An 18580-nucleotide genomic window follows, 5' to 3' on the forward strand; every position below is an offset into this window, starting at 1 on the left:
TCACAATTCCAGTGGGTCAGAAGTTTACATACACTAAGTTGACTGTACCTTTAAACAGCTTGGAAAATTCCAGAAAATGATGTCATGGCTTTAGAAGCTTCTGATAAGCTTATTGACATAATTTGAGTCAATTGGAGGTGTACCTGTGGATGTATTTCAAGGCCTACCATCAAACTCAGTGCCTCTTTGCTTGACATCATGAGAAAATCAAAAGAAATCAGCCAAGACCACAGAAAAAAAATTGTAGACCTCAACAAGTCTGGTCCATCCTTGGGAGCAATTTCCAAACGCCTGAAGGTACCACGTTCATCTGCACAAACAATAGTACGCAAGTATAAACACCATGGGACCACACAGCCGTCATACTGCTCAGGAAGGAGACATGTTCTGTCTCCTAGAGATGAACGTACTTTGGTGCAAAAAAGTGCAAATCAATCCCAGAACAACAGCAAAGGACCTTGTGAAGATGCTGGAGGAAACAGGTACAAAAGTATCTATGTCCACAGTAAAACGAGTCCTACAGTGGGACAAAAAAGTATTTAGTCAGCCACCAATTGTGAAAGTTCTCCCACTTAAAAAGATGAGAGAGGCCTGTAATTTATCATAGGTACACTTCAACTATGACAGGCAAAATGAGAAAAAAAATCCAGAAAATTACATTGTAGGATTTTTAATGAATTTATTTGCAAATTATGGTGGAAAATAAGTATTTGGTCACCTACAAACAAGCAAGATTTCTGGCTCTCACAGACCTGTAACTTCTTCTTTAAGACCTGTATTAATGGCACCTGTTTGAACTTGTTATCAGTATAAAAGACACCTGTCCACAACCTCAAACAGTCACACTCCAAACTCCACTATGGCCAAGACCAAAGAGCTGTCAAAGGACACCAAAAACAAAATTGTAAACCTGCACCAGGCTGGGAAGACTGAATCTGCAATAGGTAAGCAGCTTGGTTTGAAGAAATCAACTGTGGGAGCAATTATTAGGAAATGGAAGACATACAAGACCACTGATAATCTCCCTCGATCTGGGGCTCCACGCAAGATCTCACCCCGTGGTGTCAAAATGATCACAAGAACGGTGAGCAAAAATCCCAGAACCACACGGGGGGGACCTAGTGAATGACCTGCAGAGAGCTGGGACCAAAGTAACAAAGCCTACCATCAGGAACACACTACGCCGCCAGGGACTCAAATCCTGCAGTGCCAGACGTGTCCCCCTGCTTAAGCCAGTACATGTCCAGGCCCGTCTGAAGTTTGCTAGAGCGCATTTGGATGATCCAGAAGACGATTGGGAGAATGTCAAATGGTCAGATGAAACAACAATATAACTTTTTGGTAAAAACTCAACTCGTCGTGTTTGGAGGACAAAGAATGCTGAGTTGCATCCAAAGAACACCATACCTACTGTGAAGCATGGGGGTGGAAACATCATGCTTTGGGGCTGTTTTTCTGCAAAGGGACCAGGACGACTGATCCGTGTAAAGGAAAGAATGAATGGGGCCATGTATCGTGAGATTTTGAGTGAAAACCTCCTTCCATCAGCAAGGGCATTGTAGATGAAACGTGGCTGGGTCTTTCAGCATGACAATGATCCCAAACACACCGCCCGGGCAACGAAGGAGTGGCTTTGTAAGAAGCATTTCAATGTCCTGGAGTGGCCTAGCCTGTCTCCAGATCTCAACCACATAGAAAATCTTTGGAGGGAGTTGAAAGTCTGTGTTGCCCAGCAACAGCCCCAAAACATCACTGCTCTAGAGGAGATCTGCATGGAGGAATGGGCCGAAATACCAGCAACAGTGTGTGAAAACCTTGTGAAGACTTACAGAAAACTTTTGACCTCTGTCATTGCCAACAAAGGGTATATAACAAAGTATTGAGATAAACTTTTGTTATTGACCAAATACTTATTTTCCACCATAATTTGCAAATAAATTCATTAAAAATCATACAATGTGATTTTCTGGATTTTCTTTCTTATTTTGTCTGTCATAGTTGAAGTGTACATATGATGAAAATTACAGGCCTCTCTCATCTTTTTAAGTGGGAGAACTTGCACAATTGGTGGCTGACTAAATACTTTTTTGCCCCACTGTATATCGACATAACCTGAAAGGCCGCTCAGCAAGGAAGAAGCCACTGCTCCAAAACCATCATAAAAAAATCCAGACTACGGTTTTCAACTGCACATGGGGACAAATATCGTACTTTTTGGAGAAATGTCCTCTGGTCTGGTGAAACAAAAATACAACTGTTCGGTCATAATGACCATCGTTATGTTTGAAGGAAAAAGGGGGAGGCTTGCAAGCCAAAGAACACCATCCCAACCGTGAAGCACGGGGGTGGCAGCATCATGTTGTGGGGGGTGCTTTGCTGCAGTGGGGACTGGTGCACTTCACAAAATAGATGGTATCATGAGGGAGGAAAATGATGTGGATATATTGAAGCAAAATTTCAAGACATCAGTCAGGAAGTTAAAGCTTGGTTGCAAATGGTCTTCCAAATGGACAATGACCCCAAGCATACTTCCAAAGTTGTGGCAAAATGACTTAAGGACAACAAAGTCAAAGTATTGGAGTGGCCATCACAAAGCCCTGACCTCAATCCTGTAGAAAATTTGTGGGCAGAACTGAAAAAGAGTGTGTGAACAAGGAGGCCTACTTACTTGACTCAGTTACACCAGCTCTGTCAAAAGGAATGGACCAAAATTCACCCAACTTATTGTGGGAAGCTTGTGGAAGACTATGCAAAACGTTTGACCCAAGTTAAACAATTTAAAGGCAATGCTACCAAATACTAATTGAGTGTATGTAAACTTCTGACCCACTGGGAATATAATGAACGAAATAAAAGCTGAAAGAAATCATTCTCTCTACTATTATTCTGACATTTCACATTCTTAAAATAAAGTGGTGATCCTAATTTACCTAAAACGGGGAATTTTTACTAGGATTAAATGTCAAGAATTGTGCAAAAACAGTTTAAATGTATTTGGCTATGGTGTATGTAAACTTCCGACTTCAACTGTATGAAGAGATATTATTATTACAGCCATGGTCAATAGCCTAACAGATTATGAGCTTGTAGTACAGTAGTAGTAGCCTACTCTCCCCAACACGATATACTGTACTCCTCTGAAATGTAGTCCTGCGTTGAATGAATGGGTCTCACGCTGAGTAGCCCTTCAGAAAAGCCTTATTCGACCGTGAATGTGTATCTCTCTGCTTGATGTATGGACAACGGGAATGAATGTTCCACGGGTGTCCTCGGAAGCACCATTCGAGTAATAAGCATAAACGTAATTCGTAGAAATGTGAATGGACCACATGGTGTTTGACGTCGGAGAGGTTTGTGGCAGCGGCTGACGTCTGTTGTACTAAACCGAAAAGAGGCGTGTCTTCGGGGTTGTAAAAACGATGGAGAGGCAGTGGTCATTTACTTCTCAAACAGCCCGGTGATTGATATACTGCACGAGTGAAATTGTTTTGATTTGCGTATACTCAAGGTCTTCGATTTCTGAAATATATAGGGGAGAAAAAAAGACCTTGCTCAGTCTGTTTTCATTGCGAAACTATTTCATTCATGTATTGTTTATGTGTTTTTTCATGATATCAGGAGTGTCAGTCTGGTATATATCGCTTGTAAATCAAGTGTAGATGAGATGAATGGCTAGGTTTTTCATGACAACCGCAAAAAGGAAACGAACAAGCTCGAGCAAAAATACTGATATATTCGTAACGTAGGCTACACTTTCATACAAAGATCCTGCGACATAGAATATCAGGAGAACGAGCGCAACTCCCGGTGAATCAAGAGCGCACCGGCTCTATCTGCCTGATACCGGCAGAGCATCAGAACACACCGGTAGCCGACTATATCAGACAGTCATCATGCCCAGCATGAGACAGTCATACACGGTGACCGTACCCGAAGAACCCCCGGCCTCGGTTTTCCCGTTCTTGAAGCAAGAGATGCGGCGGAAAAGCTCCAGCATGTCTGGCTCGGTGCTGGTGTCAACCTTTGTAGGACTTCTCATTAATCAAGCCAAGGTAAAACATTTTTAAAAAACAAGAGAGGATATATTGGCACCAAGATAAACTATCGAATGTTTGTCTGCGAATTAGTTACAGTAATATATATGTGTTGTTAATCAATAAGGATCTAGGATTGATGTTGCGTTTCCTGGATGAAAATCACTAGGGGTTCTTCTACACGGCATTGACGGCGATATAGCGTTGCAGTCACTCTAGCAGTAGCCTAAACCCCCGCTAAACCTCTGTGGAGGATCAGTATTCTGGCAGGTCATTAGACTAGTTATACAATCTCAAATTAATCTCACTCCATAGCAGGCCTTTGATACATTATATTACATAGCCTAGGCCTGTATCAGAATATATTTAGAATGGGGTTTTGTATTCTTTTTTTATTATGCAACATCTGTGATATCGTATGGGACAATATATCCCACCCTCTCGCTATTTTTATCCATAATTCCATGTCCATAGAGAGAAACAAATCAAGGTACAATTGTTGGTCAAGGGGTCTATTTTCAGACTGATGTTGAAATCATCTGACATGAGCTAATGGTGTTTATGGCTCTAGCAGTGACTGGATAACTCGTTGGTCAACAGTCACCCACTGTAGTCTAATGATTGACTATTTTATTACAACCTTCAACGTTGACACTTCATTGATCATCTTCAATAATCGGGGTTCCTCCTAGAGAGAGTGTATTGAACGTTTCAGGAAAACAAACTCAATAGAAGGAGCGGAGCGGCATGACTGAAAGCGCCTGGCTACTCTATCTTTGGCTCCCAGGCTTCGCTCTCATGAGGCGAAAGCCTGTGGCAGACGCTAGTATCTGGCTATCACAATGAAGAGTGTTTTTTTTTTTTTCTTCTCGCTTGTCCCTCATGTTTTATCTATGGCTCATATTAGATCTTGCGAGGCTTTTCTATAACCTGTTTTGGGAACGTGTTGCTATTGTTTCAGTGCATTATCTTGGTCTTGAATAGTCTTGAGAGACAAGTGGATGTAAATATCAATTGATTAAGCTGGCCCATGACTGGTCCATCCATGACTCATCCATGACTGGTCCATGACTGGTCAGTCACTCCATGTGAAGACAGTTGGTGGGTTGCTGTTGTTGTTGTCCCCCAACAGGGGCCAGGCACAGGGAGATTAGAACATGCTGTTCTCCATCTCCAGCAGCCATCAACACAACACAACCCCGCTGCCAGCTAATGATTATAGCGCATTCCATGGAGCAAGGTGGAACCGTGTCAGGCAGGCCAGGCCTATTCAACCCATTCAGGGCTCAACTTGTTTCATCATGAGATAGTTCAGCTCAGTATCGATGTCAGTGACGGCCAAGGGCCACGGAACCCAAAACAGCAAAACAACAGATAACATTTAAATCAAATGTCTCGGATTGGTAGTGTGGTGGCAGTAATCATGGTATGCGTAAATACATTCCGAGTGCAAGGCAATTCATTAATCAGTCTCTGTGTTACGTGAAAACCAGGCCCACGTTTGTATCTGTAGATGGAATGACTGTAGACGAGAGATTGGACTACTGTAGCTACAGTTTGAACCAAACATGGCCTACTACTGAATGGCCTCCATCATGGATTTGGAGTAATGGATGTGCCTGGGCATGTTTTAACGCTCCACATAGCCTGGTCCTAGAAGTGTTCTGGCATGACAATAGGAGTTGGCAAGACAGCATGGGACCTGCACGGCTAGCATTCAGACAGAGAGTACAATATTGGTCCTTTTGCACAGATATTCTTCATTTGTTGCTGTCACACAACACAGGCTGGGAGCAGCACAGGGGCAGTATACAGGGATATTGAAGCCGGTAACGCTGCCTGTTCTGCAAATTTCACCGCAGGCAGCTCGGGGGGTTTGAACCGGCAACCTTTTCCGATCACAAGGTGATTGGTGCACTGCTATGATGATTAACAGCAGTGGGCTTCTTGCATGTGCTGGGGCTTGTCATACCACTGTGAAGACTAAGAGTTCTATAACTAAGTTTATCATCAAAGGTTAATGAATAAGACATTTTCATAATGGGGGACACGGATTCATCTGTTGCTAGTCCAAAGAAGAACACTGGTCGGTCAGTCAGTTCATCAGTAAGTCACACTAAAGCCCTTGCCAGATGTTGTGAGTGTGACCAAGTGCGTTTGTCATATTGTCCTCTATCTTGTTCATGTAAAAATAGCGTTCCCTGGGAGAGAGGCTGTCAGGATGACTTCTGCAGTGACAGTCACACCGCTCTGACAGCAACCAGCCAATGGGAACGCGGCAGCCAGTTCTGAAGGAAAGGTGCTATTTTGGGCTCTGATGATATTACTCAGCAAAGTACGGCACATGGTGACGTCATGGGGCTCATTCCGGAAAACTCTTCTGGAGGTGAAAAGCGGTGTGAGTTTGTTATGAGCATTATCCAGTATGATCCTTGCCTTGCAGCGACCTAATAATCTGCCCTTCCTCCTGAAGTGTAGCCTACACTCGCACACTACTTGCCACAAATGTAAAAGCATTGGATTTGTGGGGGCTACCAAAGGAATCATACCAGTCAATTCCTTTCAAATGAAGGGAAGTGAACAAGTGAACACGAGGGGGAAAATGAGATATATTGTCTCGGACAGTAGGAACCAACCCACTACAAGGAACTGACTGTATACCAATAACTGACAACAGGAAATGTTTTGTTCATGTGGTCGCGGACTAATAAATCACTTTATTTTACGTTGGAATTGAGAAAGAAGGATTTAGATAATCCTGAGTTAATTAAACTGTTGGATGGGTTTTTCTATCCTGTTGGGAAAGGGGGACAGATGGCGTTGGGTTATTTATGTAATAGTGAAACGCTACAGCCCGTCCCAAGTTTGTGTTCTCATAACTGGAACACACTGTCTGGTTGAACTCCCAGACACCAGGAGCACATGGGTGTGTGTCTGTTTTTCACTGTGTGTCCTGTGGTGATTGGTCACTCCTGCGGTCATGGGGAGAGACTAGGGAGGGAGGCTATATGAGCCAGCCCGGAACAGAACATGCAGGTGAGGGTTGCTGGAGAGCTTCAGTCAGGGTCACTTCAGTGTTATATTGAGGTCCACTGGAAGCTGGATTGGGTTCCCTCTCCTGTGCCCCAGCAGCGCTGTGCTCTACATCAACCCATAAAAACATAATTGTGTCAGGTTTTTGGCCTGTCTGACTCTGCGTGAATTGTACTCTACCTCTCCCAGTCTCCCTTCCTCCTGGTCTAAATGTGGGGCCTGTATCATTGTGATGGGACCTTGTGTTCACTTATGTTCAACGTACGAGGCATAAATAATTGATTGTAGCATTTCTACAGAGGCCTTAAGGCACAACACATTGCATTCCATATTAAAGAGATATGTACTTCATGTAAAGTTTTGTCCACAGTCATATTGGTGCTTTGGTAATTATTTCCATTACTACTCAATTATAAAACGACTGAACTTTATATAATTAAACTGCAGTGACGTTAGTCATGTTCTTTTCTACAAAGCCCTTATTCTACATTCGTAGACCGTTATCCACTTTTAAAGCCTTTTTAAAGATTTTTCAGTTGTGTCGGGAACGCTACACATCTGAGGTACGGCGTGATTCCCCTTGTATTGAAACAGGAACAGGCTAATGTTCGACAAAGAATATGTCCATCTTTACATCTTACAGCGTTTCTAGTCGCCTAACCTGCAGTAGAACGGCCCCCGTTTTCCGAGCATGCCCCCCCCCCCCCCCCCCCCATGTTTATCGCACACGTCCTTCCACCGTAGGGCCAGATCACATTCTCTCGTGTGCTTTTGTCGTAAATGGTTTTCCTTGTCGTGTTCTTCTCCTCCCCAGAACTCCAAGAGCACCCAGGGCCTGGTGGGCCTACGGAACCTGGGAAATACCGTAAGTAGTGGCCTGGGTGTGCGCGCACACACACACGCACGCACGCACACACACACACACACACACTATTTAGGCCTCTATTCATGTGTGTTGTGTAATAAATGTGGAATATTGTCAGTGTACCGAAAAAGTAGTGTAATCCACAGCCATCGGCTTAAGGGCTGTGTTTTGATATCACAAACACTTTCCCTTAGCTAGTCTATTTCCATTAGCTGAGATGATTTGCCATGCCATCTCATGGCTCTACAAACAGGAGGGGAGGGGGGCATTTGCCAGGCAACAGGGAGAAGGATGGGTCCTGAAATAAACTGTCTACTTGCACCGTAACCTTATCAGAGTGTTTCTGCTGCACTCTGTACCAGCTGGGGGACTGTCTCTCGCCCTCTCTATCCCTGCTACCTTTCATTCACTCAGCCCGCTGTTCCTTGTTTTCCCCATGCTAGCATGTGTAACATGTGATGTTAATTGTTCATTTAACTAGGCAAGTCAGTTAAGAACAAATTCTTATTTACAATGACGGCCTAGGAATAGTGGGTTAACTTCCTTGTTCAGGGGCAGAGTGACAGATTTTTACCTTGTCAGCTCGGGGATTCGATCTAGCAACCTTGCGGTTACTGTCCCAATGCTCTAACCACTAGGCTACCTGCCTGCATGCATGTATGTAACAAACAAACATCTAAAAATAACTTCAGCAGACACGATTTCACCTCATTTGTCTTCAACATTGAAACCGTAATTGTCAAATTATTGTGTATGCAGGAATTTTAAAAAATATATATATTTCTCAACAATCTCGATATTGAAGCTGTAACTTCCTGCACCACAAACAGCATGGTAGTGTGTGTGTTAACCCTCTTCTAAAGACTGTGTGTGTGTGTGTGTCTCTACAGTGCTTCATGAACTCCATCCTGCAGTGTCTCAGCAACACGCACAACCTCCGGGACTACTGCCTCCACAACTCCCACCGACGCGACCTTAACAAAAACAGCCGCACCAACACTGGGGCGCTCATGGAGGGTGAGACAGCTAGCCTAAGTCCCCTGCAGTCAATGAATGCTGAACATAGTATTTACCAGCCAGTCCCCCATTTTACAATGTCTACCCCTATTCCGAGGGAATCTGATCTATCTTCCTGGTTGTGCTTCTAGAATTTGCCAAGCTCCTCCAGACCATGTGGACGTCCTCGAGCAGCGAGGCGGTCGGCCCCTCAGAGTTCAAAACTCAGATCCAGAGATACGCCCCCCGATTTGTGGGATACAAGTATGTGTTGTTCCTCAACTAGCTATTCACCAAGGCTACCTGTGAAATGGCACCCTATTACCCATGTAGTGCACTACTTTTGACCAGAGCCCTATGGCACCCTATTCCCTATATAGTGCACTACTTTTGACAACAGCAGAGCCCTATGGGCCTTAGTGTAACATGTGTGCACTTTATACAGATGTAGGATCTTAATTTGAGCCAGTTTGCTACAGCAGGAGAATAATTCTGCCACAACAGGTAATGTGAATTATTGTGTGGATTATAATTAACAGACATTTTTGTAGAGGTTACATTTTTCGTAAGGGAAAATCAAGTCAGAAATTTCAAAGTGGAAATGACAAACTTCAGAAGCGTTTTTAAAACTTCAAATGCGCTGCAAGTTTGACATTTCCTAAGATCCTACATCTGTAGGGAATGGTATTGTAGATGATTTTCCAATGTCTGTCTGTGTCCCTCCCTCCAGCCAACAGGACGCCCAGGAGTTCCTGCGCTTCCTGCTGGACGGGCTGCACAACGAGGTAAACCGGGTCACGGTGCGGCCGCGGGGCAGCTCGGAGGACTTTGACCACCTGCCGTAAGTGTCTCCTGCTCTTTCTCTCTCCGTGAACGACCGTGGGACTACGGTCAAGAGAATGTTAACTGGGACAGTAGGACAAAGCCAGGGCTGCAGCATGTCCCATATTATTAGTACACATCAGTGGGTGTGGAGGCGTGACGCTTCGTGGGTTTACAAGAGGGGAGGGTGTGGGAGCAGTGAGCATGAATACTGACACACCCTCTCCTGTCCGGTCGTCCCTCCCACAGTGACCGAGAGAAAGGGGATAGAATGTGGAGCAAGTACCTGGAGAGAGAGGACAGCAAAGTAGTGGGTAAGGGCACGCATCAACACCCACAGGGGTTGAGTAACGCTTCTGTGCTGTTAATAAATTGTGTTTCCTGGTCATGTGTAGTCTGTTGATGTCGTGCGTGTGTGCGCAGGTTGGCATTTATTGTCATGTATCTTTCCCTGGGGGCAGCTCTGCAGAGTGGTCACTAGCTGGCACTGCCACAAAGTCAAATGAATCTGTTTTTTGAACCTTAATCTTAACCACATCACTAACCTTGATGCCTAACTTTAAATGAAGACCAAAAAGCTACTTTTTGTTATCATACATTTTTATGATATAACTAGGCAATTTTGACTTTGCAGCTGGCCCATCTAGCGGAAATTGCTCAGTTTTGCCTCCAGGGCAAGATTCATGGCAAGCAACATCAATCTGCCGTGCATGCATGTGTGTCTGTCTGTGTCTGAGTGTGTGTGTGTGTGTGTGTGTGTGTGTGTGTGTGTGAGGGGGTAGTAATGGTCCCTTTCTGGCCTGCCCTCCACAGACCTGTTTGTGGGTCAGCTGAAGAGCTCGTTGACGTGCAGCACATGTGGCTACTGCTCCACTGTCTTTGACCCCTTCTGGGATCTCTCGCTACCCATCGCCAAGGTCAGTGTCGACAATGGACACCAGCTTCTTCCCCGCAGTGTTGCACATTCACCCTTCACCAGACCCACATACAGTCCCAGCGTTTTTATGTCGCCTAAATGTGCCCTGTGTCTATGTGTCAAGAAGGGCTACGGAGAAGTGAGTCTGATGGACTGCGTGAGTCTCTTCACCAAAGAGGATGTGCTCGACGGAGATGAAAAACCAACGTGCTACAGGTGTAAAGCCAGAAGACGATGCACAAAGAAGTTCACTGTACAGAAATTCCCCAAGATCTTAGTGCTTCGTATCCTTTCTCAAGCCGCTCATATTTGTGGGCTCCGTTGGTCTGATAGTACTCTATCCCATTAGATGTTATAGAGGAGAGAGGAGTTGGCTGACGCCTGGTCCCAGATCTGTATATAATGTGCATATGCCAACACGTCATGCATGAGACAATTGTAGTCTGAGGAGTTGGTTATGGTTCAACTAAAACACACAGATCTGGGACCAGCCTAGAAGTGCTCTCTGTTACTATAGAGGCTTGCCTATGGGTTAATGTATGCATGTCAACCTTCATGTGAAACCCACCCAAGGTTCCATATGAAGCCCCCGTCTCTGTGTATTTACAGACACTTCCTCCCTACACTGTTTTGTCCTTTACCCACCTACGTGTCCAGATCTGAAACGCTTCTCTGAAGCGCGGAGAACCAGCAAACTGTCCACATTTGTCAACTTCCCCATGGAGAAACTGGACCTCAGGGAGTTTGCCTCGGAAAACAGCAGTGAGTACCATCGTCTGTCGGGTAGAATCGTCCGTCGAGGTACCACAGTGGCATTCTACTGATTCCTCTCTTTCCCCTGTCCCTTCCCCCCCCCACAGTAAATGCAGTTTATAACCTGTACGCAGTGTCCAATCACTCAGGCACTACCATGGGCGGCCACTACACAGCGTACTGTCGCAACCCCACCTCGGGAGAATGGTACACGTTCAATGACTCCAGGTATGTCTTTCCCTCTCCCTTTATGACACTACACTACCCACAAGGCTCTGCTAGCAAACCATACTGCTCAGAACTGAGCTCATTTGCGTTGAATCGACTGGAAATCTTAGAACACTGGAAATTCTCCTGATTAGAACATTAGAGCCCTCTTCCACCTCACTGCATACATCTGAAATGGCACCCTGTTCCCTTTATAGTGCACTACTTGTATCACTAGTCTGGTCAACAGTAGTGCACCACTTTATACAGTAGGAAATAGGATGTTGTTTAGAATGGACCACCACAGTGTAGGACCTCTGTGTAACAAATGATCTGCTGGGCCTCATGTTGAGTGCTAGAGCAGAGACTGTCAGGGAGAGGACATGAAGAGCCTGTGTCCGTCCGTCTGTCGGTCTGTCCTGCTTGCTGGCTACATACCATTCACCCAGAGCTACTTGCTTTCTTAATAACAGTACCTCCCCTAAATTCTGTCAAGTGTGCAGTAGCCTACCTCCTCCCTCGCTCCGCCTCCCCCTCTCTTCTCCTCGCTCTCTCACCTCTCTCCCACTCATTGCCTCGTGAGAGCCTATCTGCTTCTCTCTCTCTCTCTCCCAGCAGCTACCTGTGTCTTCTTTCCCTGCTACTCCGCTCTCATTCATTATGCAGTTCTCTCTCTCCTGTTTTTTCTCTCCCTTTCCCCCCTTATCCTTCTCTGTGCTTAATGCACAGTATGATAGTACCCACGCAAGGTTACTCTAAAAACTCTCTGCCCGTAAAACGAGTACCTTTTGTTAGAAAACAACCGTCTGAATACACCATCCATTTTCATGGTTTTGTGACATAATAGTGGAAGGGAGCCTCAATATGGCTGTTCCCAGTTCAACATAATTGCATTTCTCCAATGATATTGTCAATTCGTTGCACTGGTAGGACTGTCAACAACATTACAGCTCATTCACATGCATCCCCTCTTCCTCTCTCCCCTCACAGAGTATCGCCAATGTCCTCCAGCCAAGTGCGCAGCAGTGACGCCTACGTGCTGTTCTACGAGCTGGCCTCCTCCTCGCGGATGTGAGGGCCTCCCGGAGGAGGAGGAGGAGGTGGAGGGCACTGCGGGCGGCGGGAGGGAGGAGGAGGAGGTGGAGGGCACTGCGGGCGGGAGGAGGAGGAGGTGGAGGGCACTGCGGGCGGGAGGAGGAGGAGGGCGAAGCCAGGCCCTTTAGGACTAATCACATCCACAAGAGGCTACTGCTCCCCCCTCCCCAACTCCATCCACAACAGAGAGAGGCTACTACTCCCCCCTCCCCAACTACATCCACAACAGAGAGAGGCTACTACTCCCCCCTCCCCAACTCCATCCACAACAGAGAGAGGCTACTACTCCCCCCTCCCCAACTACATCCACAACAGAAAGAGGCTACTACTACTGCTGGACGTCCACCCTCAGACTATGGAAACACTACAGGAATCTGTCATCTTTGCAGTTGCCGTTCAACCCAGCCCTCCTCACTCTCTTTTTTTCTCTGCCACATCGCTCTCGCTCTGCTCTTGGAGAGCAGGGTGGTCGGAGGAGTCGGCCTGTGCTTGTGTGGTGCGTGTGTGTGTGTGTCTCAGAGAGTATGTGTGTTAGGTTAAGACAGGGGAGCATCACCGGGCAATAAAAACCAATCGTCTCCGAAGTCCCTCTCAATGCACTGCAACAAACCAAACTCTCGTCCCGACCGCACCTTCTTCTCTTCTTGTTCGAGATCGCCTCAATATTAAAAGACATTGTTTCAATGTTGGTTTTGGATTTTCTTGTTGATTTTTGTATTGGTATTACCACCATCATCACGGTGGAAGATTAACTGAACTGTGTTGCTGCGGCAGCGCCCCCTGCTGACAGGTTGGAGTAGAACAATATGGAGCCGTCAGAAAGTCTTCTTACCACACCGCTCACACAAACCTGAGTGCCCCCTCCTGCCGACACACTGCAATATCTCATCCCAGTTTCTCTGTTCAGCTGTGTACAGTACTACTCTGTCCTCTCACTGCTGCTCTCTCTCTCTCTCTCTTTCTCTCCTTGTCCTGCATCTTCCTCTCTGAAGGTGGGGGGCAGGTTGTCCTCTTGAGAGTGCTACGTGTTCAGAGGATGCCCTGTACCTTGTGTTATTTTCTTCAGTGTGGCTGCTACTGATGTTTTAAAGTGCTGTGAAGGAAAGGACGATCCCGTAGGAAGTCACACTATTGATCCCAATCTTGTCCGTATGGATTTGTTCATCCTCAATTGTCATGCCAATGAACAACACGGGAAGAATGTTTTCACACACAAAAAAAACATATCTGTATATTTTTATATTCTGATGCAATATAGAGAATGTACTATTACAGTGGTGCTGAAAAGACCTGTTAGTGTTTTCAGTTCATTTAACAGGTGAATGAGAAAGGATTCTTAATTATGCTTACAGGTGACTTACATGTGATACGAGTCGTACTTTTTAACAGTGGCAGTCAAAACACATGAATTTATTATATATATATATAAATGAATTTAAAAAAAACTGTGGCTTTTAGTTTCGTATTTTGTGTTGTGTTTATGTCCAGTCAGTTATGGGTTTTATGTTTTTTCATTACAGACACGAGTCTAACATTGTGCTGCCAAGGCACATAGCCCTTACGTAGCCTGGATGCTTGTGTACGTATTTCAAAAATATTCACGTTATAAAACAACTTGCTTTTTATTCGGGCAGCTAGTTGAGCAAACAGATCTTCACATAAATATTTGATTACCATCATCTATATCATATAGGCACCCCGTGTTGTGGCTTTAAATGGTCGAAGACCGTGGTTGCAATGGTTTTATGGGTTAGAGCATAGTGCCAACAACACCAGGTCTATGGGTTCAATTCCCGCTTGGTTAACATACTGAATGTGTATCACTTTAAATTTTGACCGTGCTGTAATCTCATTCACCAAACACTTCCTCCCATTGCTCGTAAACAAAGATACTGCTTAACTTCCCCTTTCTGCTGCTATACACAATTAGCCCGGGGACGAGGTTAACAGTTCTGTTGCTCTGGATAAAAGGGTCTGCTAAATGATCGTGTTAGTAACAAACCACCAACCCCCCCCCCCCATTTCATGGATAATAATGTTTTGTACACTCAGTGCCTGGTTGGTTGCATATTAACTAGAACGACTTCTGAAGAACTGTAAAGTGTCATTTGGAACTGTTATGAATGCCTTGGGCATGACTAGTCTACGATACCACTTATCATAGGGTGGGTTTGTTATACTAATCAATGGGTACTTTTGAAGCAAATGGGAGGTACCTTCTTTACAATGTAGCAGGCTAGGGAAGAGATGTGTTATTGCCGGAACGTAAGTCACAGGAGCATGGACTTGGCTGTCGCAATCTACTGCACTTCTCAATCGTAACATAAAGAGTGGCACCTTCAAATGGCAGCTCACAGTTCAACCACTCTTGGTAAGTCTTTTGACTGTTATTCTGTTCTTGTATCATTAATAGTGCCACACATGCATTAGCTATAATTATAAACTGGGTGGCTCAAGCCCTGAATGCTGATTGGATGACAGCCGTGGTATATCAGACCGTATACCAAGGGGATGACAAAACGTTTATTTTTACTGCTCTAATTACGTTGGTAACCAGTTTCTAATAGCAATAAGGCACCTCGGGGGCTTGTGATATTTGGCCAATAAACCACAGCTAAGGGCTGTGTCCAAGAACAGCCTTTAGCTGTGGTATATTGGCCATACATGTAATGTTTTTTCTCCTCTTCTGAGGAGAAGTAGGAAGGATTGGACCAATATGCAGCGTGGTAAGTGTTCGTCATTTTATTTTTATTTTACCTTTATTTAACCAGGCAAGTCAGTTAAGAACAAAGGAACACCTGACTAAGGTCAGGACCTGACAATATACCACAACCTCCTCGGGCCTTATTTCTTAATAAGATCATGTGTTGTTACTCAATGAAATGAAAGCATGAATAGATATAAAATACGTTTGAGGTGTGTTTAACTCTTTAACTCCATATTAGGTCAAGACCCATGTATTTCAAAGCGGATCCTGCTTTTACTTGGAGAGAGACTGAGTGGAAAGAGCTCAGTGGGGAACACCATCTTGGGCAAGAGGGAATTTGACACAGGGATAATGACAACTCACAGCTCCAAGAGGAAGGGCACTGTTGCAGGAAGACAGGTGACTGTGGTGGACAGTCCTGGATGGTACGTCGGGAGCAGCACCCCTGGCAGAGTGGCACAGGAGCTGGGGCGAGCCCTGTCCCTCTGTTCCCTGGGGCCCCATGCCATCCTCCTGGTGGTCTCTGCCATAGGTGACTTCAGTCAGGGAGAATGGAGGGCCATGGAGGAGCACCTGAGGCAGATCCAGGCCCCTATCTGGCAGCGAGCTATAGTGCTCCTCACCCACGGAGCTGAGATACCAAGAGGAACGTCCGCTGAGGAACACATCCGAGGGAAGGGCAAGAGTCTCCTGTGGCTTGTGGAGAGGTGTGGGAACAAGTTCCATGTTCTGGACAGCCACGCCAGGGACAAAGAGGTTCAGGTCCAATTGCTGTTGGAGAAGATTGATAGGATGGTTGAGATAAATAGGCGTCCAAGGGAAATACAGGAGAGGTTGTACACCCAGGTGAGAGAGAGCTTAAGGATGGGAGGAGGGAAACAGCAAGGAGAGGACATGGAAATGCTTGTCATGCAGGACATGAGGACAAGGCAGAACCAGCGGGTCACAGCAGTGGTACCCATAGGTAAGTGCTCTGCTATCACAAGGCTCATTGATGAGCTGGGTTGTAAAATTGCATGTTTGTGGCAAAGGTTAAAGAATACCATTGCAAATAGAGAACATAAGGCTACTTGGTAGCATTGTATAACTGCACAGGCTGTATTCAGATGTTTTTGTTTATTTTTCTGACAGACACATCTAAATGTAGGCCAGCTGCGTTTGGCCTTGTGCTGCTGGGAAGAAGATGTTCTGGGAAGAGTTCAGCAGGAAATACCATTCTTGGCAGAAGAGAGTTTGGTAGTGGCAAAAGAACAGTCCATTGTGTGGTGGGACAGGGAGAGGTGGGAGGGAGGACAGTCGCGGTGGTGGACACTCCCGGTTGGAGTCTCTACGGTCTGTCCAACCCGAAGCAGGTCAGACTGGAGATGAGAGGCAGTGCATCCCTGTGCCCCTATGGGGTAGTTTGTACATTCCTCTTGGCCATACCTGTTGACTCCTTCACAGAGAAAGATAGGTGTGCTGTGGAGAAATACCTGAGTGTTTTGGGTGAGGGGGTATGGCGAAGCACCATGGTGCTTTTCACCTATGGTGATGAGTTAAGAGGCAGAACCATTGAGGAGCACATTGAGGAGACTGGAGAGCCCCTCCGTGGGCTGCTGGGGAAGTGTTGTCACAGGTACCATGTCTTAGATAACAATATTAAGGGCGATCTAACCCAGATTATCGAGCTGTTGCAGATGGTGGAGCAGTTGTAGACACTGGATCATTCACCTCTGCGGATAACACCCTGTTAATTAAAACGGTTGAAATTATACATTGATGTAATTTGCGCCAAATTATTTAAAGTAAGTTCTTGTATGGCCTTATCTAAAACAAAATGTCTATGTTCTTCTGTATCCAGTCAAATCATTTAAAAGGTCCACTGCAGCCAAAAATGGGGTTTAATATATATTTCCACACCATGAGGTTGGAATAATACTGTGAAATAGTGAAAATTAGGATAATGTCCTTTCAGTGTTAGAGTTGTTTGATAAAACCACCTGAAACCTCTGTCTGTTTTGGTGGGATATGGTTTTGGTCTTTCCATGGTGACATTACCATGCTGTAATTTGACATTCCTCGATTAGACTATATTTGAAGGAAAACATAGATTATATTAATTCAATTATGATTGGCTTGATTAAGTTACCAATGTTAGATGTAGACAGTTCAGGAATACTTACTTTTCCCCTTTTGATAAGAAATGATCATACTGTATTAAGTCTGTATTAAGTTTTTATTAATGTATTAAATACATTGGAAATGAAAAGTAAGTCAACCAACAACACAAGCTTTACATTAATAAAAATGTGTCGAGTAAATTGCCACAGTAGATTCTCTCTTGTAAACAAGGAAATACCTACTATCAATTTCAACGGAATTGATAGTTCTCAAAGAGTTAAAGCTATGCTTAGTCTGCTCAAACATTAGGTTTATTTACACTGAATGTAATACCCACCAGACGGATAAATAGTCTTGAACATGTTTGGCAGCAAACACTGCAGTCAACATTGTTTTTCCTGTGTTTTCTATCACATTGTACAACAGCTGATGAAACTAACACTGTAAAATTGTGAGAAAATGTGATCACTGTTATTTCCAGCCGCGTCCTCAGAGCATGCTGGTTGGTGTGTTTACGGACATATTCAATCATTCCTTATCCCAGTCTGCTGTTCCCACATGCTTCAAGAGGGCCACCATTGTTGCTGTTCCCAAGAAAGCTAAGGTAACTGAGCTAAACGACTACCGCCCCGTAGCACTCACTTCCGTCATCATGAAGTGCTTTGAGAGACTAGTCAAGGACCATATCACCTCCACCCTACCAAACACCCTAGACCCACTCCAATTTGCTTACCGCCCAAATAGGTCCACAGACGACGCAATCGCAACCACACTGCACACTGCCCTAGCCCATCTGGACAAGAGGAATACCTATGTGAGAATGCTGTTCATCGACTACAGCTCAACATTTAACACCATAGTACCCTCCAAACTCGTCATCCCTGGGTCTCGACCCCGCCCTGTGCAACTGGGTACTGGACTTCCTGACGGGCCATCCCCAGGTAGTGGGGGTAGGAAACAACATCTCCACCCCGCTGATCCTCAACACTGGGGCTCCACAAGGGTGTGTTCTGAGCCCTCTCCTGTACTCCCTGTTCACCCACGACTGCATG

The 18580-nt window shown here is 45.2% G+C and overlaps 2 protein-coding genes across 6 annotated transcripts in view; both read left to right on the forward strand.

Annotated features, from left to right (window-relative positions):
* usp2a (ubiquitin specific peptidase 2a) overlaps positions 1-14157 on the forward strand; it is a 41625-nt gene extending 27468 nt beyond the window's left edge. For 2 of the 5 annotated variants that reach the window (XM_021587541.2, XM_021587540.2), the window contains exons 4-13: positions 7882-7932; positions 8823-8949; positions 9081-9192; positions 9659-9769; positions 10000-10064; positions 10564-10667; positions 10791-10950; positions 11324-11428; positions 11527-11647; positions 12617-14157. In XM_021587541.2, the coding sequence (XP_021443216.1) occupies positions 7882-7932; positions 8823-8949; positions 9081-9192; positions 9659-9769; positions 10000-10064; positions 10564-10667; positions 10791-10950; positions 11324-11428; positions 11527-11647; positions 12617-12701 (1041 nt within the window). In that variant the 3' untranslated portion in view covers positions 12702-14157. Of the gene's footprint in view, positions 1-3437; positions 4053-7881; positions 7933-8822; positions 8950-9080; positions 9193-9658; positions 9770-9999; positions 10065-10563; positions 10668-10790; positions 10951-11323; positions 11429-11526; positions 11648-12616 lie in introns of those variants that run through there. The other 3 variants (XM_021587544.2, XM_021587545.2, XM_021587542.2) reach the window with 3 other exon arrangements.
* A 415-nt stretch (positions 14158-14572) lies between these two features.
* LOC110507512 (GTPase IMAP family member 8) lies at positions 14573-18057 on the forward strand. Its single transcript, XM_021587549.2, has 3 exons — positions 14573-15092; positions 15667-16392; positions 16560-18057. The coding sequence occupies exons 1-3, from the start codon at positions 15065-15067 to the stop codon at positions 17120-17122; spliced, it is 1317 nt and encodes a 438-aa protein (XP_021443224.2). The 5' UTR covers positions 14573-15064; the 3' UTR covers positions 17123-18057.
* Positions 18058-18580: the final 523 nt, after the last annotated feature.

This window comes from Oncorhynchus mykiss, chromosome 27 (genome assembly GCF_013265735.2).
Source record: "Oncorhynchus mykiss isolate Arlee chromosome 27, USDA_OmykA_1.1, whole genome shotgun sequence".
Classification (NCBI taxonomy): domain Eukaryota; kingdom Metazoa; phylum Chordata; class Actinopteri; order Salmoniformes; family Salmonidae; genus Oncorhynchus; species Oncorhynchus mykiss.

Bases quoted from the DNA above. Each gene is read 5' to 3' on its own strand.
- LOC110507512 (XM_021587549.2), top strand. From the start codon at position 15,065: ATGGCAGCTCACAGTTCAACCACTCTTG. The intron at 15,093-15,666 runs GTAAGTCTTTTG...ACTCCATATTAG, and splicing joins TCACAGTTCAACCACTCTTG to GTCAAGACCCATGTATTTCA. The intron at 16,393-16,559 runs GTAAGTGCTCTG...TTTTTCTGACAG, and splicing joins CACAGCAGTGGTACCCATAG to ACACATCTAAATGTAGGCCA.